The sequence below is a fragment of the Primulina huaijiensis genome, chromosome 8 (assembly GCF_012295235.1).
Source record: "Primulina huaijiensis isolate GDHJ02 chromosome 8, ASM1229523v2, whole genome shotgun sequence".
Classification (NCBI taxonomy): Eukaryota; Viridiplantae; Streptophyta; class Magnoliopsida; order Lamiales; family Gesneriaceae; genus Primulina; species Primulina huaijiensis.
Window position 1 is genome coordinate 13,036,055 of NC_133313.1, and position 26,282 is coordinate 13,062,336.

At 39.7% G+C, this 26,282-nt stretch overlaps 1 protein-coding gene across 1 annotated transcript; it reads left to right on the forward strand.

Annotated features, from left to right (window-relative positions):
- Positions 1 to 21,211: 21,211 nt before the first annotated feature.
- Positions 21,212 to 22,765, forward strand: LOC140982073 (uncharacterized). Its single transcript, XM_073448487.1, has 4 exons — positions 21,212 to 21,316; positions 21,431 to 21,719; positions 22,096 to 22,307; positions 22,400 to 22,765. Exons 1-4 carry the CDS (start codon positions 21,212 to 21,214, stop codon positions 22,763 to 22,765), a joined length of 972 nt encoding a protein of 323 aa, XP_073304588.1.
- Positions 22,766 to 26,282: the final 3,517 nt, after the last annotated feature.

A 26,282-nucleotide genomic window follows, 5' to 3' on the forward strand; every position in this document is an offset into this window, starting at 1 on the left:
ATGAGATATGGATGGGAAAGCCGCCCAAATATTCTTGCTTACGAATATGAGGATGCCGTGCTTACGTGAAGCAGACAGTGGGGGACAAATTAGATAATAGAGCCAATTTGTGCTATTATGTGGGATATCGGAAGAACTCTATTGGATATTACTTCTAGTATCCCAGTGAAACAAATGTGTTTGTTTCATGTAATGCCACCTTCTTAGAGAAGGAGTTTCTATTGGATAGAAAAAGAGGGATGATAGAACTCAATGAGATTCGAGAACCACTTACTACACAAATAGCATAAAACACACCCAACAGCCAATCAAAAAAACACAAGCTCTTAGAAGATCCGAAAGGATCTCAAGACCGCCTAATAAGTTGAGCTTGCTTCTTGAAGAGGGCCAAGGTGAGCCCATTCCTTGATGTGATCCAAGAAATTTCAAGAAAGCATTGTGTGATGCCGATTCATCTAGATGGCTTGAAGCCATGCAGTTCGAGATGGACTCCATGTATTTGAACCAAGTATGGTCCTTAGTGGATCCACCTGAGGGAATTGTTCCCATAGGATGCAAATTGATTTACAAAAGGAAACTTGGAGCGAATGAGAAGGTGGTGACCTTCAAAGCTAGACTTGTAGCAAAAGGATTATTCAAAGACAAGGTGTTGACTATGAGGAAACCTTTTCTCCATTCACGATATTCAAGTCCATTAGGATACTGCAAGCCATAAGCAACATGGTATGACTATGAAATATGGCATACGGATGTGAAAACAGCATTCCTTAGTTGGGATATTAAGGAAGAGATTTACATATCTCAACCTGGAGGATTCGCATCAGTAGGAAGTGAGCATAAGGTATGCAAACTTCAGAGATCCATTTATAGACTCAAGAAGGCATCGAGTGTCATGCCCCGTGTCCGAAGCATCGGTGACATCCGGCATTGTTTAACAATTATTGCAAACAATTAAGCCTCGTATCAAATCAAACCAGTCTTTTTCATACAATCAATAATGTCTTTACAATGACACTGAAATGGAAATTACATCAGGGTATTTTGAAGCGGAAACAAAATAAAAACAGAAACTCTTGAGTCTTGATCTTGATCATCGATTCACCAACCCCAGAAAGCTTCCTGCTCTTCCTCATTTGTTTGCTCTTCAGTTTTATCTGAAATTTGTAAGGGGTGAGTGTTTTGGGAAACACTCAGCAAGTGGGGGGTCGATCGATTTTCAATGATACATATAGATTTTAACCTTTAAACAGTTCTTTAATATTCTTTCAAATATTATTACTTTTAACTCATCATAGCAAAAACGAATCGAACAAAAGACAAAGTTTCCTTTTTCAGATGATTCGAAATAGTTCAGAAGCAAATCAGATAATTTCAGACAGCATAGACACAACATTTTTACTCATCTCATTTCCATGGTCAAATTGTATCCAATATGTTGGTCCTCTAAGGGGTGAGGCCAGAACTCGGTTTTATACCCACCGGTGGGGGCCATACATAAATGGTTTTATACCCACCATTGAGAGCCAGACAGAATCACAATTCTCGTCCCATTTCAAATCCGAATTGTAACAGTGCACACAAAATTCAGAGACAACAGACAGAACTTATTAGATTTCTAAGAGTTCAAATTTTCAGGCAGACACAGCGGAATCAGAGGAATTCGAAGAACGAATAGAGCTTGTCATCGATCGAACATTTTCAAAATAACAAACAATGATTTTCGAAAATTTGGACATACCTATCAGCATGTCATATCATTCATATACAAGGTTTAAAAATACAAACAAATACTTAATCAAAAGCCCACTTACCGTAATTTAAAGATAGAACCGAAATTTGTAGACTTTGGCATTTTACCTCTTGAAAATTTGGTAGCACCTCGACGTATTCTTTTCAATTACTGTCTTCATTTCAGCAGCGCTTCAACGTAAAAACCTAGCACTCGAACTGCACGAACTCCTCTTTCTTCTTTCTTGAATTTCGGCCGAGAGCTTTTTAGGGTGGGTGGGGTGGGGTGGGGTGGGGGGGGAGAGCCAAAATTTTTAGGCTTTGTGGGATGATTTTTCTATCACTTTGGTGTAGTATTTATAGGAAAATCCAAGGCTTTTCACCTAGCCTCTTGGCCGAATTATTGGTCTCCAAGAATGGTCATAATGGTTATCATAATGTTGGTCAAGGATATCCAAGCACCAAGAGTCATTCCTTGCATAATAAAGGTGTCCTAGCCTTTAGCTCCTCCCGCAGCTCTTTCATGGGTTAACTCAAAGGTTATTTCCTGCACACTTAACTTGTCCAAACTCTTGGCTCATCTTATAGCTCCCTTTTTGGTCTTGTTAGGACAAGCTTGGTTGAGCTTCTTCGGGCTGACAGATCGAGTCCTTGAGCTGGGGTTTTACTCCTCCAGTGACGACTCTTTGATGGATATGGTCACTTGCAGCTCGGCTTCTTATTGAGTTAATCTCCGAGCTTTGAAGCTACTTCATCGAGTTAAATTTGCTGAAATTCTAAGTTAATATTCAAGTTTTATAGTTAGAACGAAAATTGTTAAGTTTAGTATGAATTAAATTTCAAGTTCGTATTCCTTACATGATTTATTTCTGATCGGAAAATCTCGGGTTCTCACATTCCTCCCTCCTTATTGAAAGTTTCGTCCCCGAAACATGGATTACCTTGAGCTTTAGAATAATTGAGGGTATTGTGAGCGCATTTTCACTTCGAGTTCTCAAGTGGCCTCTCTTTCGGTATGATTTGACCATTGCACTTTGGTGTATGGGATTGTCCGGTGCCGCAACACTTGGTCTTTTGTGTCCACTACCCGGATTGGGAGTTCTTTGTATTTGAGATCTTCATTGAGATTTCCTTCAATCATCAGTGGTGTAACTTTAAGTACATGTAGAGGCCTCTGGATTCGTGTTTGAAAATTTGCGGAAAAATTTAAAATTCTCTCTTTAACTAATTAAAATGCCTCATTCCTAAATAAACTAAAAAATAAAGTTTGATATTCAAAATAGCAGCAGAAGTAAATGTTTGTTTGCAAAATAATAATTAAAAATAATCCAATCAACGGGAAAATGTTTGAGCCTAAAAATAGTAAATGCTGAAAATGAGGTCATCGGATTCCACTACTGCCGACCCTCGATGGCTAACTGGTCCCCGCCCTCGGTCTCGAACTCATCACTACCTACAACAATCAAATCTAGTGAGTCTAAAGACTCAGCATGCATATATCGTAAATAACAAGTAATAATAATAAAATCGCATGCGAAGGAAAATATCATGTCATGACTACTTGTAATGCGTGCATCACTGAACTGAAATCGTATCATGAATAATTAATATTACGTGCATAACTGAACTGAACTGAACTGAACTGAACTGAAAGTAGTAAGTGAAATGTTTGCCCCTTAGAGCCCTGTAATGAAATAGCTAGTAATACTTTTCTGGTGAGATTATGGTCTAAGCAAGTGGCCCCTGAACTGAACTGAACTGACCGGTAACTGACGACCGGGATCGGTAACTGAAGACCGGGTGAAATACTAATCGTCTGATCAGACTAATGCCACAGTATACTGGGTGGTACAAAATTGAACTGACCGGTAACTGACGACCGGGTGAAGTAATAATCCCATGATAGTAAAGTGACCACAAGCAATATCGCATAAATCTCAAAATGAATATTTTGCACGTAATATAATTAAAGAACATAATTAAATATCCTGTAAAAATTTTACTGATTGGGTTGGATCGCTCCCAGGCTCGCTGCGACTAAAATCTAACATGAAAAATATGCAAATGATTTATCGTGACCAAGCTTTGTAATTGACTCCAAAAATGAGACATTTACGCCCAACTAACTTAGTATTTAATCATGACTCCGTGCCAACCCGAACCATCACCGAAACATCATTTAGTCATGATTAAAATACGTCTAAAATGATGAAATAATGCTCTTAAAATGGTACAAGTCATAATCTTGGTGAATGGAGGCCAAAACATGAAACGCTCTTTCGAGAGTCACTTTGGCACATTGCACTGTAAATTCTCGTACGACTTCTAAAATGATCCGAATCACAAACGGCCAAAAACATGACCTTCCTAACTGGATGAGGCACTATCTAGTCCAAGACCCTAGGCTAAAAGCCAACCAATAACCCGGAACACGCCTCTGAATCGTGACACGCTTGTTGTAAAAAATTACAGCAGCTGTGCCTTGGATTTCTTGTGTCGTTTTCGAGACTACTGGCCATTGGGGCTTGAACCACCGACCAGAGGCTCTTAACAACACCCTAAGGAATGATTTGAACCATGGCTAAGGGCCCTAGGCCAGCCACAATTCGAACCACACCATGAAACTATCGAGAAGTCCCACCCGACAGCAATTCTGTGCGCGTGGGGTGTTGCTATTGTTTTGCTATCATGGATCGTCCCAGTGGCCATTTGATTGACCATGGCACAATCTAGACTTCATGGGGCATGGTGTGAACCATGGCTAATGGCTAAAGAGCAAACCAAGATCCACACTAACACCCAAAACTCAAATCTACACTTGCTGGAAAAAGAGAAGGGCCGAGAAGGGGGGGCTGTTCTTGCTTAATTTCTTTGAAACCGATGGGGACGTGAACCAAGCCATGAAAGGGCATCTCGGTCACATCCTAGACATTCTAGGGAAGGGTTCTAACCATGGCTATAGGCCCCTAGGGCAGCCAAGATCAGAAGCTCTCGCTTGACAGCCAAAACAGCAAAAATCAAAAACTCAAATGGCAAAGAGAGGGAGTTGCTGTCATTGTTCGATTTCCAGCATGCATGGGGCTTGATTTATTGGACCAACATGGTCTTGACACAGCCTAGTATGTCTCTACGCAGCCTTGGAAGCCTGGAATCGAACCAACACCTGAAACAAGCACAACAAGCCGACCCGTGAAGCATAGGAGTGAGCCGAAAAATTCTGTGCAAACTTTAAAGAAATTCTGTCATGAGGTTTCGGTTTTTGCAAGAAAACATAATCATGAAGTGTTAAAAAAAATCGTATTATGACTTGATTGAAGAGCAAGGGGAATATACACATGACTGGATATTTTTGTTTTGAAGAAAACAAAAAGAAACACACGACGCGGCGCGAAGGAGACGGAGCGCTTTTCTACCTTGCTTGCTACTCGATTTCTCTCCTATTTTTTTTTCACGGTTTTGCACTGAATAATGCTAAATTTCGAGACTAGGAAGGGGAGAGAATGGTTAGGGAGAATAGGGAAGGTACAAGATAAATGGAAGGGGAAATATTCTTTCTATCCTAGTTTATTTGCTAGATAGGAAACAAGAATGATATCAAAGATTTTGAGGGGATATTGGGTGCATTTGGTCGATTTTAAAGTTAGGTGGAAAAGGAAAAATGGTTTAATTAAATATTGTTGGTGATGTAAAAGTTGAGGAAGATATCTATCTAAAAAAATTTAAGAGAATATAATTAAAGAATAATTTGTCCAACTAATAAAATCTTTTAATTTAAAAAGAAGTGGCCGATTTTTAGCTAGTAGAATGGGGTGAAAATTGCTTTATTATTATTTGTTGAAGATTTAGTGTGATATAATTATCTCTCAAGAAAAAGGATAAGGAAAGAATTCAAAGAAATGAGTTGTTAATTATTTAAATCTACCAAAAAGAAGTGACCGATTTTTTTTATTAATTAAATGGGGGAAAATATTGCTAGATAGACATGGTAGAATATTGCTTAAATATTAATTAAGTGAGGATTTAAATTGAGGGAATTATCTACCATGAAACGAACAGGGAAAGCTATTAATTAATTAGGTTGACAACTAATTTTAAATTAATTAAAGATGGCCGAAAATTTCATCAAAAATGGAGGGAAAATATTTCTTAAATATTGTATTTTGAATCTTTAGTGTTTTATCTACTCATTAAATATTTTAGAGAATTAAGGAATTAATTGTTGAACTTTATTTACTAGTTATCTCAACTTATTTAGATAATTCCTTAAACCTTCTTTTTCATTAAATTACTTATTATTTAACTTAAATAAATTCTAGGAATATTTTCTAAATATTAAAATTTATCTCTTTACTCCAACTCCAGTCTGACCTCACTTAATTAACTGAAAAGCTAATAATTAAACTACTGCATGAACTAAATAAATAAATTTAAAGAAAAGAATTTAAATACTCATGCAATAAAATCATTTTAATTTAAATACTAGGAATTATGCATGACTTATACGTAGTCTAATTTATGGGTTCTACAGTACATGACTCGGGTCTGGGACATATTTCCTTAGTTGTGAGATGTGGAAAACATTGTGAATTCTGGACATATTAGGCGGTAGAGCCAGACGGTAGGCTAAGTTCCCACCTTTTCCAATATCTCGAATGGTCCTACGTATCTCGGGTTTAACTTTTCGGATTTACTGAACCAGACCACTCCTTTCATAGGAGAGACCTTGACATAAGGTTTTTCACCAACCTCCAATTCCAACGGTCTTCTCTTCAAATCGGCCCAAGTCTTTGTCTATCTTGGGCTGCCTTGAGTCTTCCTTGATTATGACTACTTTGTCAACGGTTAACTGAACAAGCTCTAGTCCGGTAACAGCTTTTTCTCCGACTTCATCCCAATATAGAGGCGACCTACACTTTCGGCCATACAGAGCCTCATACGGAGCCATCTCGATGCTACTATGATAGCTGTTGTTATAGGGGAATTCTATCAGGGGTAACTGTTCACTCTAGTTCCCAGGAAAATCAAGAGCACATGCCCTCATCATGTCCTCGAGGGTCTGAATTGTTCTCTCGGTTTGACCATCAGTTTGTGGATGATAGGCCGTACTGAGAGTGACCTTGGCTCCCATAGTTTTTGAAAACTTTTCCAAAATCTTGATACAAATCTTGGATCTCTGTCAGACAGTATACTCACTGGGACTCCGTGTAGTCTCACTATGTTGTCCATATATAAGGTAGCTAACTTGTCCAAGTTGTAATTCATCCGCACTGGCAAGAAATGTGCAGACTTGGTCAATCTGTCAACGATTACCCAATTTCCATCGTGACCTTGCCTTGATCTTGGTAGTCCTACTACAAAATCCATGGATATGTTATCTCACTTCCATTTTGGTATTTCCAATGGCAGTAAAAGTCCTCCAAGCCGTTGGTGTTCTGCCTTGACTTGCTGACAGGTTAGGCACTTGGAAACAAAAACAGCCACATCTTTCTTCATTCCGTTCCACCAGTAATTGTTTTTCAGATCTCTGTACATTTTGGTGCTTCCTGGATGTATTGAAAATCTCGATTTATGTGCCTCGTTCATTAACTCTTCTCGAATTCCATCGATATCGGGCACATACAACCGTCTTTTCATCCAAAGGATACCATTTTCATCAATTTGAAATTCTGAAACTTTTCCTTCTTTGATCTGTTCTTTAATTTTAAGGATGGAGGTATCTTGACTCGACTTCAATTTGATGGTTTCCTGAAGTCTTGATTGTGCTGATAGTGAAGATAAGCTTACTTTTCCAAAATTCCTTCGACTCAATGCATATGCCACCTTATTCGCCTTTCCTGGATGATAACTGATTACCAAATCATAATCCTTTAGAAGTTCCATCCACCTTCTTTGCCTCATGTTTAATTCTTTTTGGGTGAAAATGTACTTGAGGCTCTAATGATCAGTAAATACCTCAAGGGATTGCTTATGCTTCGCGACAGTTAAAACCGTATGAGCAGAATTACCCCACTCATGACCTTGAGTTAGCGGCAGTTGTGTTTGCGCTAAAAATCTGGAGGCACTATGCGGATCTCATTGTGTTGCCGATGTCGGAGTTTGACATCATTCTGGGTATGGACTGGCTATTAAGAAATAGAGTTTTGATCGACTTTCGGCGGAGATCTGTTCTAGTCCGACCGCCTGGGATGGTGCAGTTCTTATTCGAGCCAGACAGGTACTTTCCTTTACCACGCATTATACCTTGTGTCCAGGCTAGGAAGCTCCTGCATAGAGGGTGTCGGGCATTTTTAGCGACTTTTGTATCCGTTCTCGAGGCACCCAGTCAGTCGGCCTCCGATGTTCTCATTGTTAGGGATTTTCTAGACGTTTTTCCTGAGGACGTCTCTGGTATGCCACCAGAGCGAGAGGTGGAGTTTTCTATTGAGCTTATGCAAGGTACGATACCAATCTCAAAAGCACCGAACCGATTAGCACCGACAGAGATGGCAGAACTGAAGAAGCAGATCTAAGAACTTGTTGACAAGGAGTTCATTCGCCCGAGTTTTTCCCCATGGGGCGCGCCAGTTTTGTTTGTGAAGAAGAAGGACGGTTCGATGAGGCTCTGTATTTACTACCGGGAGTTGAACATGGTTACAGTGAAGAACAAGTACCCACTTCCGCGGATTGAGGATTTATTTGATCAATTGCAGGGAGCTTCAGCATTCTCAAAGATTGATCTGCGCTTCGGTTATCACGAGTTGAGGGTGAAAGAAGCCGATGTTCTCAAGACTGCTTTCAGGTCTCGTTACAGCCACTTCGAGTTCCTTGTGATGCCGTTCGGTTTGACGAATGCGCCAGCGATCTTCATGGATCTCATAAATCGTGTATTTCAGCCGTATCTTGACCAGTTCGTTATAGTATTCATAGACGACATTCTCGTCTACTCAAAGAATCACGAGGAGCACACCAGACATGTGACCGCAGTTTTGCAGACCCTACAGAAGCATAAGTTATTCGCGAAGTTCAGTAAATGCGAATTCTGGTTAGAGAAGGTGGCGTTCTTAGGCCACATCGTTTCTAGCAGTGGTAGTGAGGTAGACCCAGCGAAAGTTGCAGCAGTCAGGGATTGGGTTGTACCGCAGAATGCATCTGAGATTCGTAGTTTTCTTGGGCTAGCAGGATATTATCGGAAGTTTATTCAGGGATTCTCCTTTATCGCAGTTCTACTCACGTCGTTGACAAAGAAGAATGTTAAATTTGTGTGGAGCGATGAGTGTCAGAAGAGCTTCGATACTTTGAAGCAAGCTCTTATCTCAGCACCAGTATTGTCCATGCCGTCAGGGCCCGACGAGTTTGTATTGTATACCGATGCTTCGAAGCTCGGTCTAGGCGCAGTATTGATGCAGCATGGGAAGGTGATAGCGTATGCTTCTCGACAGTTGAAAACCAATGAGAAGAACTACCCTACCCACGATCTAGAGTTGGCAGCTGTAGTTTTTGCTTTGAAGATTTGGAAGCATTATTTGTATAGTGAGAAGTGCCAGATCTTTACCGACCATAAGAGCCTCAAGTACTTCTTTACGCATAAAGAGCTGAATATTCGTCAGAGGCGTTGGTTGGGCTAGTGAAGGACTACGACTGTGACATTAGCTACCACCCTGGTAAAGCTAATGTAGTTGCGGATGCATTGAGCAGGAAAGTCGCAGTGATGGCTCATTTGACAATTTCGAGACCTCTTCAGTTTGAGATGCAGAGGTTTGATCTAGATACATATCCTTGAGGTAGAGTTCCCCGTCTATCTACTTTGACGATTCAGTCTTCTCTTCTAGACCGTATTCGCAGTGGTCAGTCAGCAGACGAGCAGTTGGAAAAGTGGAAACAGAGAGATGAAGCCAAGGGCAGTATCTTGTATACAGTAAGCGACGGTATTGTGAGATATCGAGACAGAATCTGGGTTCCTAGCAGTGGTTCTATTCGAGCAGATATTTTATCAGAGGCCCACATGTCTCCGTACTCTATTCACCCTGGGAGTACGAAGATGTACAAAGAAATGCAGTTATTGTATTGGTGGCTCGGAATGAAGAAGGATATCAGACGTTTTGTATCCGAGTGCCTGACTTGTCAGCTAGTGAAAGCCGAGCATCAGAGACCAGCAGGTATGCTCAAGCCTCTTCCTATTCCTAAGTGGAAGTGGGAGAATGTTACTATGGACTTCGTAGTCGGTTTGCCGAAGTCAGCCAGAGGATCAAATGCTATCTGTGTGACTGTTGATCGTCTTACCAAATCAGCGCACTTCTTTCCTATTAAGACAACTTTTACCATGATTCAGTTGAAAGAGGATCGGTTACTGTGCCCGAATGCGCAACGGAAGTTTAAAAATCAAAATTTTTGAAGGAAAATTTTCGGTCACCACATTTTTCAAGTGTAGCAAATACAAAAACACAATATGATATTCATAGGGTGTTTTAGAAAATATACCTATCAATCACAATGGATTGATGATGGCTCCAACTTAGTTGTCAAACAACTAAGCTCTTCAAAGAATGACAATCTACAAGCTTCACCTTTCTTTTGGACTCCTTTCTTTAAATTAGGTCCACCACTAACAAGGTAGATCCACTCTAATTTTGCACTAGAAAAATTAGAGTATTTTTTTTTGAGAAGTGTGTGCTTTAATCAACAATTGAAGAAAGAAAAATGGAGAATTTTTGGCTTCAAATTTTCGTCCAAAAGGGGAGGGGAGGAGATAAGGGAAGACTTTTCTTGGTTGTGGAAAAAGTTAAAGCCAAAAAGTTGCATGCCAAGCCTTGAACATTGAAAAAATTGTCTCCCAACTCTTCTCCTCCCCATGCACATTCTATTTGGGCTTGTAACAATTACAAGGCCCATAGACTTTAATTTTATTGTCTCAAACAAATTTGAGACCAATTAAACCTTACTTGATTTTACTCAAGCCCACTAGTTTAATAATTATTTCTAATTGAGCTCTACAAGGCCCGATGTTGTTTAATTAATCCAATACTTGAATTAATTTAATTATTTGGACTCTACTAGGTCCACTAGTGTTTAATTAATTCAACACTTGAATTAATTTAATTTAGTCCATAATAATGTATATGAAAATCACAATTTTCAAATACATAACTCGTTTGGCTAATTTTTAATTTAGGAACACTTCCTCAAATTAAAAGTTACATTCTCCTTATAGAAGTCATACTTCTATTTTATTTACACTTATAAACTCTTTTATAAGTCGTTCAACACATTGAACTATTTTACTTCTCAACGGGATCTAGAAAGTTAGCACTTGTGTGACCCTCAATGGTTCAGTGATACAACTAGCCGTGGGTTCACATCTCCATGTGATTCGGACTAAACATGTCCTTATACAAGCATACCCCAATTGCTCCATTCTTACTTATCAACTCCTTGATAATAAGAACGTCAGAACTCAAGTCTGATAGTACCCAACCAATCATGTTAAACGCCTAGCAGCATCGCTTCACTACTACAAAAACGGCAAACGACAACGGATTTTATCCGTTGTCGTAGCCATTTAAAAACTGTTGTAACTGAGGGTGTTGTTGAAAGTCCGTTCAACGACAACGGTTTTTATCCGTTGTGGTAGATCAAATTTGCGACGGTTCTTAAAACCGTCGCAAATAAACATAGCGACGGTCTTTAATTCTACCCGTCGCTAATTTTAAATGAGCGACGGTTACATAAACCGTCGCTACTTAAATCAGCGACAGTTATATAAACCGTCGCTAATTTAAAATTAACGACGGTGGTAATCACGCCCGTCGCTAATTTTAGCGACGGTCATCTTTCAAGAGTTCCGTCGCTAATTTGTTTCGAAAAATAAAAAAAATTCTTTTAATAATTTAATAAATCTAAAAGAAACTAATAATCCAAACTAAAATCGTGTAAAAGAAAAAAATTTTAAGTGTTGTGATGTAGTAAAATCGTGTAAAAGAGAAAAATTTTAAGTGTTATAAAGTGGTTAGAAAAATTTTACGTGTTGTGTGAAAGTGATAAAATTGTGTAAGATAAAAAAATTTTAAGTGTTGTGTGAAAGTGATAAAATTGTGTAAGATAGAAAAATTTTAAGTGTTATGAAGTGGTGAAAAAAATTTTAAGTGTTGTGTGAAGTAATAAAATGGTGTAAAAGAGAAAAATTTTAAGTGTTGTGGAGGAAAATGGAACGAAAATTGAGATATTTATAGACAGTTTGCGACGGGTTTTGGTTAAACCATCGCTATTGGCGACGGTATATAATAAACTGTCGCATATTTTTATTTGGCAACGGTTTGGATTTAAACTGTCGCTAAAATTTAGCGACGGTTATTTCAAAACAATGAGTTATTTCAAAACCGTCGCTACGTTAAACGTAGCGACGGTTTTGACAAACCTGTCGCTAAATTAGCGACGGTTGTTGAAATAACCGTCGCTATATATTACAACGTTTTCCAAAACCGTTGTTGTTTGTCAAAAAAACCACGCTAAAATTAGCGACAGTTATGTTCAAACCGTCGCGAATTTAAACTTAGCGACAGTTTGTAAAAACCGTCGCTAAATGTAGCGACGGTTATTTCATAACCGTCGCTACATATTGCAACGTTTTCCAAAACCGTTGGTGTTTGTCAAAAAACTACGGTAACATTAGCGACGGTTATATTAAAACCGTCGCAAAGTTAAACGTAGCGACAGTGTCTCAAAACTGTCGCTAAAATTAGCGACGGTTTTTTAATTAACCGTCGCTAAATATTGCAACGTTTTCCAAAACCGTTGTTGTTTGTCAAAAAACCACGGTAAAAGTAGCGACGGTTATATAAAAACCGTCGCAAAGTTAAACGTAGCGACAGTTTTGAGACACCGTAGCTAAAATTAGCGACGGTTTTTGAATTAACCGTCGCTAAATATTGCAACGTTTTCCAAAACCGCTGTTGTTTGTCCAAAAAAACACGCTAATCGACAACAGTTCATAGAACCGTTGTCGTTGACTCAAAAAAAAACGCTCAAAGACAACGGTTCTATTGAACCGTTGTCTTTGCCCCCCAAAAGACAACGGTTTTCGATAAAACCGTTGTTAAAAAGCATACAACAACGGTTTTTGTGAAAAACCGTTGTCGTATGTGTGTTGTTGTATGCAGAAATTCTTGTAGTGCTTAAATGATTCCCTAGGTATCAAATGATAGAGCCTGCAAGAACCATTCATATATGGTTAGCGTACAGTACGGTCCCTTAAACTCATATATCCCTACCGATTCGACAACCATTGGTATGTCGAGAGTTGTCAATGAATCGATACTATGTGTCATGTTGTAGTTGCATCGATGGTGTAATCTATGAAACCCCTTTCATAATTACCACCATATTCTGATTAGAGATTTCAAACTACATACACATAGGATATCCATACCCGAAGGTAAGCGGTGAATCCCCGACTACAATGCATCGACTCCTATATGTTTCGACAAAACACCCAACCTTGCCACCTGATGACCCCTTGAGAGTCGGTAAACAAGTCAAAGTGCAATGCTAGCACATAGAGTCTTAATGTTGTCCCGGGTCATAAGGACTAATGGTGTACAACCATAAACTAGGACGTTTCCACTCGATAAGTGAGAACAACTTGGAAAGTCCTTTATGGAGGGTTGTTCAGTACACTCTACCAGGAGAACCTATCTGCATGTTCGGACATCACAATGTCCCCTACCAATGAAACATGGTACTCATATCGCAAATACTAGTCTCAAACTCGAGCGGCCTATATCCTTCTTAGCGGCGGCTGCTCGACTAGGAACTGTTTAGAATATACAGTATTGCAAATATGAGTTTCATGATACTCATCATATGAGCACCTCATATTCTTTCTACTATTTGTATATTTAAGGACTTTATCTATGCAACTAACATGAGTATACAGATAAAGAAGTGCCAAAACAATAATTTCAAATATTATTAAAATAAAAACTGTTTATACATAGAGTTTCATTGTGAACACTCGGCCAACACTTGGCTCAACGTGCACCTACTCTAACATCAGTATGCAGAGTTGTATATCCGGGAGATAGTCCGACTTCATGGTATTCTCGTTTCTATCGTATCTGACCGAGATCCCAGATTCACTTCCTCATTTTGGAAGAGTTTGCATTCGACTATGGGTACGAAGTCGTTGTTTAGCACAGCTTTCCACCCTCAGATAGATGGGCAGTCAGAAAGGGTTATCCAGATTTCAGAGGATCTTCTCCGTGCTTGCGTTATTGATTTCTCAGGGAGTTGGGAGTCGAAGATGAAGTTGCCACTGGTAGAGTTCACCTATAACAACAGTTTTCAGTCGTCTATAGGTATGGCTCCGTATGAAGCACTGTATGGCCGCAAGTGCAGATCGCCTATTCACTGGGATGAAGTAGGGAAGAGAGCAGAATTGGGTCCGGAGATTATTCAGCAGACTGTCGATGTAGTAGTTAAGATCCATGATAGGATGAGGATTGCTCAGAGTCGACAGAGAGTTATGCAGATCAGCGGAGGAGAGATCTAGAGTTTGCCGTCGGCGACCATGTTTTCGTGAAGGTAGCACCTATGAAGGGTGTCATGCGGTTCGGACAGAAAGGAAAGCTCAGTCCGAGATTCATTGGACCATTTGAGATCCTCGACAAGGTTGGGACGTTAGCTTATCATGTTGCTCTTCCGCCGAATCTGGCCGGAGGACACAATGTGTTCCACGTCTCTATGCTGAGGAAGTATATGGCGAATCCTTCGCATGTCCTGAATTATGAACCATTGCAGCTCACTCCGAATCTGACTTATGAGGAAAAACCAGTGCAGATCTAAGACAGACAGGAGAAGAAGCTTCGGAACAAACTGGTTAAGCTAGTGAAAGTCAAATGGCTTAATCATTCGGAGGAGGAAGCTACGTGGGAGACCGAGACAGAGATGAGGAGTCGCTACCCGGAGTTATTCGATATATTCTAAATTTCGAGGACGAAATTTTATTTAAGAGGGGGAGAGTTGTAAGGTCCATAAATTTAGTTCATATAACCTGAATGCATGCAATCTAGAGTTTTATTTCAAATTATGTGTTTAATTATTTTTATGCGTTTTATGCATAATTATTGCATGATAGGATTTATTTCATGAAATTTTAGATGTTCATGCATTAAAGATTTTTAAGTTGCATTTTGCGCTCGAACGAGGAACGGAGACCGGGGAATTTTCACGGAAAATTATTGTTATTACATGATTAATTTTTATTAATGAATATAATAGGTTTTAAATGTATTTTTCAAGAAATGGACTTTGTTGGGTATTTTTACCCGCCAAAGCATATTTTTCAGCGGTACGCAAATTTTATTGAATCGGGAGACTTTTTGAGGGTTCGGCTAGTATTTTCAAGAACTTACTAAAATGAAATATTTTTCGAGGATATGTTTGGACTTAATGGGCCTAATTTTAAGCTTGTTAGGCTTAAAACTCTTTTTGAACTTATAATTAGCAATTTAGGGCCCATTAGTTTATTTGCTATATTTAAATAATACCTAATTAACCCTAAACCTAATATTATCCATCCCACCAGCCGACACCCCTTCATTTCAGATTTGTTCTCTTGGTTTCAGCAAAAATTTCCTCAAGGAAGCTTCGGCCTTAGCAAATTCTTGCAAAAGAAATTCTACTGGCACTCGTTCTTCGATCTCCTCGCGTCTATAACATCAAAGGCTCGCGTTGTATCATTTTTTTTTTTTGCATCACACTCGTTTTATACGCTGCTGAATGGGTTTCTTGCATGAAAACTTTCGATCCAATCATGTGCATAAGAGATTTCGGGTTTCATGTGCTTTTCTTGCAATCCATGTTTGTTGTTCACATTTTTTCCTGTATTTTTGTGTAAGGGCTGCTAGTTCTCAATGCTAAGGGCTGTAAATGGTGTCAAGGGGTTGTCTTGGGGTTTCGAACCGTTGCTGATCGCTGCAGGGGGAAGCGCCGAGAGTATTGTTTCAATGGGGTGGCTCGGTTCTTGGGATAATTTGTAGAACCCGTTAAATCAGACTACGTATAAGCCATGCATAATTTCTAGTATTTTAAATTAAAAATGATTTCTTTATTATTTAAAGCATTTTTAAATTTGATAGTCATGATTATTTATTTTAAATCGCATAAGTTTAGTTTTTTCTTTTCAGTTAAATAAGTGAGGCCGGACTAGAGTTGGAGTATTAAGATAAAATTTAACGATAAGAAAATATTCCTAGAATTTATTCATGATAAAGGATAATTTATTTTAATGTAAAAGAATTTTTAAGAATTTAATTAATTTATTAGAGTTAAGTAGTAAATAAATTCTTCTATGTCCAATAATTTAATTAAAAGCCTAAATTAAAATATGTGACCAATTGAGATAAGTTAATCTAGGCTTATTTTATTTAAGAAATTGTAACTTAACATGTTAGTAAATTTAAATTAAAAATTAGCCATGCATGCAAGATAATCACTATCCTAAATTAATTATTTAATTCACTAAAATACTTAATGGGTAGATAAAAATTTAAAGATTTAAAATACAAGATTTAAGCAATATTCTCACCCCATTTTAATAGAATTTTCGGCCACCCCACTTCAAAGGATTTAAAGATAGTTGACAACTCACCATCTTGATTCATTTCCTTAATCTTTTTCTTGGTATGATAATCCCTTCTTTCTAATCACCAAAATTATTAAATAAGCAATATTTATACCACATTTTTGAAAGATAAAATCGGCCATCACACTTGGAGGATTTGATAAATTTTAGTATCTCTCTATTGATATTTTTCCTTAATCCTTTCATTGCATGGTTAATCCCCTCATTTTAAATCATCAATAATTAACCATTAAGCAATTTTCTCCCTTATTCTTGATAAGCAAGAATCGGCCATTCACCCTCAATTATCCCCCTAAATCTCCCTCAATCAAATAATATCACACATCATTCCATAACTCACAAGCAACTAGGATAGAAAGGTTTTAAAGTTGCCAATCAATCCCCATTCAATTAGTAGACTTCCTCATTCACCTCCTAGCCATTTCCCTCTCCTCTTTTTATAAAATTCAAAGTGAAATTCAGAGAAAAAAAAAATCTTGAGAGGCTAGCAAGAAAAGAAGAGAGAAAAGTAGAAAAGAAAAGGAACTCCGTCTCCTCTGAGCCGTATTCGTCGTATCGGTCAGTTCTTTCTTCAAGATGATTTCCAGGCTTGTTTATATCCTTCATTTCTCTTCAATCAAGTCATATAAGTATTTTAAACATCACATGCGCATGATTCATGAAACAAAAACTGATTTTTTGGACAGCAACTTGAAAAACAATCTCCACAGAATTTTTGGCTCCCACTTGTGCTTCACGTTTGGTATGATTTTTGTAATTTCAGGGGTTGGCTCGGTTCCAGGCATTCAAGGCTGTACCTAGGCATGTACTAGAGTGTATTGGAGTCATGTTGGTCCATTAGCTCAAGCCCCTACTCGCTGGATTCAAGACTTGACAGCAACTCCACCATAGTTGCAAGTTGAGTCTCGAAATTCTGGTTTTTGAATGCTCAAGGAGGTTCGAATCTTGATTGCCTTTTGGGCCTGTAACCATGGTTAGGACCCTTCCTTAGCATTTCTAGGACATAACCAAGATGACCTTCCATGGCTTGGTTCATGATCCCATCGAAAGTTTAAACAAACAAGACAAGTCCCTCGGTTTCCTTCTTTTTCGGTTTTGGGTGGGTGAGTTTCGAAATTTGTGTGTTGGGTGGATCTTGGTTGGCTTCTAGCCCTATCCATGGTTCACACAATACCTCATGATGTCTAGATCATGCCATTGTTGATCAAATGGCCACTTGAATGATATATGACAACAAAATGAAGCAACGCCCTCCACGGTACAGCATGGTGTTCTCGGGTGAAACTTCGGATTGTCGTAGTTGTTTGTTTGGATTATGGTTGGCCTAGGGCCCTTAGCCATGGTTCAAACCATACCTTAGGATGTTGGAAAGAGGCTCTGGTTGGTGGTTCAAGCCCCAATGACCATTAGCCGTGTAATCGAAGCGAAGCAAGCACAGTTGCTGCCGCTGGAATTTTACAGCAACTTTGCAGCGGTTCGGAGGTCACGTACGAGTTCTTGGTTGGCTTTTAGCCTATGTCCTAGAACTGGACAGTACCTTATTGAGTTAGGAAGGTCATTTGTTTGGCCGTTTGTGATTTGGTTAAGTTTAGAGGTCGTACGAGAATTTACGGTGTAATGTGCCAAAGTGACTCTCGGAAGAGCGTTTCATGATTTTGGCCTCCATGCACAATTTTCGTGTATTGAAGCCCTATGGTCATGTTTTTCAGTATTTTAAGAGTATTTTAATCATGGCTAAATGACGGTTCGATGTTGGTTCGAGTTGGTACGAAGCCATGATTGAATACTAAGTTCGTTGGGCGTAATAGTCCAGTTTTTGGGTTCAATTAGGAGGTTTTGGTCAAGTTAAGTTTATTTTCATGTTCTCATGTTAGGATTAGGATGCAGCGAGCCTGGTAACAATCCAACTCCTTCGGTAAAATAAAACAGGATATTTAATTATATTACGTGCATAAAAATATAAAAGTTTATGTTTGAGATATATGCGATATGTCTTGTGGCCACTTCATGCTTATGGGATGCAGCTTATGGGATTATTACTTCACCCGGTGACCTACGACCAGTTCATGTTCATGTATGGGTACGGATATCCAGACCAAGGGTTGTGATGATCCTTACCGCACAGTATACTGTGGTTAGGTCTGATCAGACGATTCACGATTCATGTTATGTTACGTTATGTTATGGGCCACTCGCGTAGAACATATTCTCAACAGAAAATTTTGATATGCTATTTTATGACAGGGCTCTATCAAGCAAACATTTTACATACGATTTTCATTTATGCACGTATTTATAATTAATCATGACACGATTTCCATGTTTAAGTTACGACACGATATTTTTAAGTTGCATGCGATTTTATTATATATTTACTTATTATTTCACGATATATACATGCTGAGTCTTAAGACTCACTAGACTTGATTGTTGTAGGTACTGATGAGGTCGAGACCGAGGGCGGGGATCAGTGAGCTAGCTTGGGTCGGTAGTAGTAGGAACCCGATGACCTCATGCTTCATTTTTATTATCATTTTTATGCAAACTCATTTTTATCACGATGAATTATTTTAAGTTGTTGTTTTGAAACAGATATTTACTTCCGCTGCTATTTTGAACATCAAACCTTTTTATCAAGTTTATTTTATGAATGAGACATGTTATTTATTTTTAATAAGAAAAATTTTAAATTATTCCGTAATATTTCAAATACGAAATACGGGCCTCTACATAATTAGAGTGCAGGGGTCAGCTAGCCATGCAGGGACCTAGCCAAGCCTTAGACCAGACTCTGGTGGGTCTGAGACAAGGTTTGGAAGGGCTCAGCACGTGCTGGAGCCAACCCCAAGCACGGTTGATCGAGGAGTAGGAAGTAGCCGAGAGTTGGGATCCTTGGAGCCTAGCAACCGATCGTGATGTCCAGCGTGCATGGGGCTGTAGCTGTGATTCTAGTGGGTTCTGTAGAGTATAGTCTTGGTCCTAGGTGGGCTGGTTTGTGGCTGAGTCGCTTGGGCGTGAGCTAGGGGCGAGAATTCTCAAGTGGAAAGAGTGCGGGTTTGTTCCTAGGTGGTGAAAAAAATCCAGTAGCTTTCTTGGAATTGTTCGAAGGGCTTAGAGATCTTGTCTTGAGGTTTTTAGAGCCTTTTAGATGTTTATTAGGTGTGGTAAAATTTTGAGAAAATTTGGAGAAGTTTCGGTTCGATTCGGGTTAAAACCGGGACTCCGGTCCAGATTTTAAAACAAACCGAATAAGTTTGATATTATGAAAATATATGTTGACTGCTTATATTTAAAGAAAATTGCGTTTGTGCTTGATTTTTATAAGTGATGAAAATGATGATGTTTTGAATGATAGGAATTAGTTGTGGCTATCGAAATATATGTAAATGCATGGCGTATATGTAAATGATGATGATGTGGCCTAGGCACAGTAGATGGGTAATCATATCACTGATGTCCGACAGCCGCCGGGTACCTCAGTTCTATGTATGATGGATTCATCGTAAATGATTATGTACGATAATCACCTCTAATTAAAGGAATTCACCAATGGAAATGATAAATAATGATGATGAATGATGAATAACGATGAGCTGTTTTGACACGTTTACATTATGCTTTTATAGTTCATGAAAGATATGTTTAGTATGGTATTTTTCCCAGTTGTGTGCCATGTATATGTACTTGTTATTTATGGTACAGGTGTGTTGAGTCTTTAGACTCACTAGGAGTGTGCGATGCAGGTGAGCTCGATGGCGAAAGGACCGAAGGTGCTAAACTCTGAGTCGGCAGACCTGGTGGGCGACACGACCCGAGGACCTCATGATTTTCCGTACATTTATGATTTTATATTATTGAGATGATATGAGCATTTTATACGTTGTTTTATATTACTGTTTGATGTTAGGATTTTAACTCGTTTTGCTCTGTTATATTTTTAGTGGTAATTACTTATGATTATTTTTAAACGATATTTTTAAATAGGATTGCATGCATGCAATTTATTTAAATGCTTAATTTCCAAATGTGAGCTTTTATATATATTTCCGCACTTTTAAAACGGTAGACGTTACAGTTGGTATCAGAGCAAGGGTCCTGTATAGGTTTGTGCCACCGCCAGCTTCTGCAGCTCAGTCTTCAAAACCTCAAGTCTGTAAGCTTTTATATTTTAAATGTTTAAAATGATTTACTGTTATCACCCACATGTTTTCATGATATACGCTTTATGATGATCTGCGGTGTAGGTTTAACTGCTTTTATGATCTAAGGTTTATTATTTTAAAAACTAGGTTAATTGCATGATGGGTTACATTTATAAATTGGACTGTATTCATATATGCCTCCCAGATGTGCTCCCAGTGCATATATGCAAGATGAGATTCCTAGAGATGGCAGGGGACCTCCACCACCATCACCGTCAGGGGACCCGACTACTCGAGTTTTGGAGGGTATGGCTAGGCTACTGGAGCATGTACAGCATGCTCCTAGGCCTCAGGTGGATGTTTTTGAGTAGTTCCATCAGCTCAACCCGAAGGAGTTCGGGGGTACTACTGATCCGTTCATAGCAGAGGGATGGATCCGGTCTTTGGAGCTACATTTTGAGTATCTTCAGATGAGGGATGGCGACCGGGTCAGGTGCGCCATCTATATCTTGAGAGACGATGCGTCCATGTGGTGAGAGGGACCGCTCATGTTGGTGACTTGGCTACCCATATAAGGGCCAGGTTCAAGGAGTTGTTCTATGAGAAGTACTTTCCAGCCGACGTCAAGGGCCGCCTGAAGAGAGAGTTTATGAGTATCCGCCAGGGAGACTCATCTGTGGCGGAGTTCATCTGCAAGTTCTACAGGGGCTGCCATTTTTAGCCCATGATAGCGAAGGATGCCGATCAGAAGCTGCGGCACTTTTTAGATGGACTGAGACCCACCCTCCACCGGGATGTCATGCTGATGAGGCCGGCAGGTTACGATGAGGTCACCGCCTGCGCTTTTCAGGCGGAGCAGGCTCTGCAAGAATAGACTTTGAGATGCAGAGGAAGCAGCAGCAGACACAGTCCAGTTCCCAGCCGCAAAAGAAACGGTTTTCAGGGCCAAAAGCAGGGGCAGCAGAAGCCCCAGGGTAAGTTTAGGAGGCCCCAGCAGCAGAGACCTCCTCAGGTTCCAGGGGCGCCTAAGCCAGATGATAGGCAGCCAGGCTCGCAGGGCAACAAGTTCCATGTCGGCAGGTGCTTATTGGGGACTTTCAGATGTTTCGTTTGTGGACAGGAAGGCCACAAAGTAGCGAATTGCCAAAAGAACACATGCTCCACTACCGGCCGGGCCTATGTGATGCATGCCGAGGAGACCGATGCAGATCCAGACTCGACACTGATTACTGGTAACCCTGTTGTTTAAGATTTTAATTTACCGTACAATTGCATAGATTTTATGCTTGTATGAGGATTTATTTTTGGGAGTTATAACTTAGAAAGATTTAGGATGCATGTTCTACCGGTTTGGGATTAAGAATTTAATTGTTTGATTTGAGGAATTTTAGGGAACCAATTGTATTAACCGATAATTTGAGGACCAAAGTGCAATTTTCGAACTTTAAGGGGCTAGTTTGCAAATTTTGATATTCTGAGGGTTAATTTCAAATTTTTGGGAAACGATGTTTGGGTTAATGCGGTGATTTTTAAGGATTTTGGGTTAATTGCCGATAAGAAATTCCTTAAGTTCAACACTATTAGATTTGATGGTATGTTTTGTCGCAGGGAGGATATATATTACAGGTGTAGCCACGCATGCATTGCTAGATTCAGGGGCTACGCATTATTTTATGTCTGAATCTTTCGTCAAGCGACTAGGAATCATACCTGAAGCGATGGATTTGGGTTTCAGGGTATCGATTCCATCCGGGGATCAGATGTTCACATCTCGGATAATGAGAGGATTGGAGCTTAGATTGAAACAGAAGGCAGTACAGGCAAATCTGATAGTACTATCGTTGCCGAGTTTGATATCATCTTGGGCATGGACTGGAAATCTTCTCATGAAGCAGTCATAGATTTTTGACAGAGATCGGTATCTGTCAGACCGCCTAGTGGGAAGCCGTTTGTTTTCGAGGAAGCTAGACATCAGCAGATGTCGCACGTAATTTCTTGCATGTGTGCGAGGAAGCTTATCAATAGAGGCTGTCAGGAATTCTTAGCCAGTATTGTATCAGTGATCGAGCCAGTCAGTCAGAGACTTGAGGACGTGGATGTAGTCAGCGAGTTCTCTGGTGTTTTGCCTGACGATGTTTCAGGCATCCCACCAGACAGTGAGGTGGATTTTTCGATTGAGATTATGCCAGGCACAGTGCCGATATCTAAAACACCCTACCGGCTAGCACCTACAGAGATGAAAGAGCTCAAATATCAGATTCAGGATCTGCTTGATTAAGGTTTCATTCGCCCTAGTTTTTCTCCTTGGGGCGCACCAGTTCCTTTTGTTAAGAAGAAGGATGCCAGCATGCGACTGTGTATTGACTACAGAGAGCTGAACAGAGTCACAGTTAAGAATAAGTATCCGCTGTCGAGGCTCAAGGACTTATTTGATCAGCTTCAGGGAGCATCAGTGTTCTCCAAAATAGACATTCGATCTGGGTATCATCAGCTGAAGGTGAGAGAGTCTGATGTGCAAAAGACAGCCTTCCGGACGCGTTACGGGCACTATGAGTTTATGGTGATGCCCTTTGGACTGACGAATGCGCCAGCGATCTTCATGGATCTCATGAATCGCGTGTTTCTGCCATATTTGGATCAGTTCATCATAGTCTTTATTGACGATATCCTGATCTATTCAAAGAGTAGGGAGGAGCACAGTCAGCATCTGAGGACAGTGTTACAAACTCTACGGGACAGACGAATGTATGCCAAGTTCAGCAAATGTGAGTTCTGGCTTGATCGGGTGGCATTCGTGGACCACATTGTATCTCATGAAGGCATAGAGGTCGACCCCAGCAAAGTAGAGGCAGTCATAGATTGGCTAGTTCCTAAGAGCGTGACAGAGATCCGTAGTTTATTGGGATTGGCACTATTACAGGAGTTTCATGCAGGGCTTCTCTTTTATTGCGGTGCCTATGACCGCCTTGACGAAGAAGAATGCCAAGTTTATCTGGGTATCTGAGTGCCAGGAGAGCTTTAACATACTGAAGCAGGCTTTGACCACTGCACCAGTTCTAGCTATGCCATCATGGCAAGGAGAGTTTGTGGTGTATACAGATGCATCAAAGCTTGGGTTGGGCGTGGTTCTGATGCATCAGGACAGACTGATAGCATACGCGTCCAGACAGCTGAAGGTCCATGAGAAAAATTATCCGACTCATGACCTTGAGCTAGCAGCAGTAATATTTGCCATAAAGATCTGGAGAAACTATCTGTATGGGGAGAAGTGCAGGATATTTACCGACCATAAGTGCCTGAAATACTTCTTCACACAGAAAGAGCTGAATATGAGGCAGAGAAGATGGCTTGAGCTGGTGAAAGATTATGATTGCGACATTAGCTACCATCCGAGTAAGGCCAATGTGGTTGCAGACGCTCTGAGCAGGAAGCACGCAGTGATTGCTCATTTGTCTGTGCAGAGACCGCTACAAGCTGAGATTCAGATATTTGAGCTTGTAGTTTATGCCAGAGACGAGGCCTCGAATCTTGCTACTCTGACAATACATGAAACGTCCTGCCCTTTTTATTGCTTTAAAAGTGCTAGAAAAATTTTTTTTTTTTTTTTTCTATTAAAATATTCTTCTATAAAATATTTTACGCTTAAAAATGAAACATCAACCAACTAGCAGTTTTAAAAATCAATGAAATAGTCATTTTGTTTTACCAAACCTAACAACACTAGATTGAAAAGTAAAGCCAATACTAAACCTCTCAAAAACCTCTCAAACATAAATAAATTGTCTAAAAAATCCTTAACCATAAATCATGAGTCAAAAGTCATAGTGCGGAATAAAAGAAGTGCTGGACCTCGGGTTGTGTGCGCCTTCAGTCCAGTCAGATCATCCGTCAAGACCTCCCTCGAACTCACCTGCACCCATCACACCTAGTGAGCCTAAAGACTCAACACCCCATAATCTTGATAACAAATAATAAGTATAAAACTACGTGCAACAGTGAAAATACTTGTAAGTAAAAATACATTTCACGATATGCAAAAATAACCATGATCTTTTTCCTTATCATGACAAAAACCTTTTTTAACATGATCATAAACATTTTTCCTTTTCCTTTGTTGAATTCAGATCGATAATTTTGACTTTCCTGATCATGATCGTGAAGGTCGATGGATCCATCTACATATAATCACAGTACTGGGCGGCGGGGGACACCAGCAACACTCTCACAGGTCAACTGGGCCCTGGCCTATCATGATTCGAACAGAAATACGATCGTCGGGGCTCCCTCTGGGGCCTTTTCCCCTCACGATATTCCCATTATTCCGTTACCACATAACCGTTACCACATATTCGCAATGATGGAAACACGATCGTCGGGCTCCCACTGGGACCGTAACCCTCACGACGTCGCCAACATTAACGAATTAGTCACAATCACTTCACATCCTTCAACTTTTTTTTTTCATTCACATCACTTTAGAAAAATCCTGAACAATATTTACATTTTCCATTTTGAAACCAAGCATGCAACATGTATTTTAGATGTCTTCTTTAAACCATGAAAATCAAATAGACATTTAAAAATCACCCTGTAATCATGAACATTTCATAATCAATTAAAAATAATCATAATATCATAAAAATAGCATTTAAGGCACTGCCATGACCTTTACTAATTTCCCGGTGCAAAAAGACCGTTTTACCCCTGGACTCGACTTTTTAAGTTTTCGACTTTTTTCTTGATTTCATGACTCTAACATGTCCCAAATAATTATTTAAGCTTATGTGAACTTTTTTCGTAATTTTATTTGGCTTAAAACTTAGACTTTTTCAATTATCTTTTCTTAATTATTTTAACGGTGTTTTAATCACGAAAAATACCAAACTTTAATATAAAATTCCTAAATTCTAAATTTAGTCTTTTTATATTATTTTAGCCCTTATGGATCATGACTCGACCCCCGTGAGCCGTTTTCCAAATTTTCTTTATTTTAAAACTCACTTTGACACCTAAACTTCGACCCCGAGTCCTCTATTAATTTTATCGAGTTACCCCCGAACCAAAACAAGCCAAAAGGTGCCCAACATGTTAAAGTAGCCTACTGGACACTAAGAACTCACGGACCATGCCCCTGGACAAGAAATCAAAGCCCAATATTCAGAACTCGTGCTGGCCGAGACATTGTATCACACTAGGACTCTTAAATCTTGAGCTTAGGACCTAGCCACCCACCCAGCCCTTGAACCATCCTGTGGTGCACTCTCCTAGGGACCTACTGTCATGCCATGCCCCAGCCCATCCCACTGGACCGAGCCTCTTATCCCAGCAAACCAGCGCCCCCTGCGCATGGCTAGAACACTCTCGGGTAGGAATCCCTCATGCAAAGGACTCCTTGCCGCCTCTCAGCTCGAGTCCTAGCATGGCTAGGACTCTCCCCTAGACCCCACCACGACCCTGACTAGCCTCCAGACCGAAGCCAACTCACGCCCAGCCGTGGGGTATCAAACCCGCCGCCCATAGATCACATGACAGCAACTTATAGATTTTCCTGGTTCCCGATGGTTTCTATCTACCTTGGTTGTGTGTGTGTGGCTTTGTTTTACTTGAAAGCTTTACTTAAACATAGTATGGCATCATGGCAGTCCCTTAGCATGCAAATAACGGTTTATTTGAATCAAATATCAACTTTCCTTATGCACCCATGCAGTTTTGCGAAAATTCTGAAATAAATCTTTCATATCCTTCATGCATGTAATAATTAAAACATTAATATGATGTAACGGATGAGAAAAGGA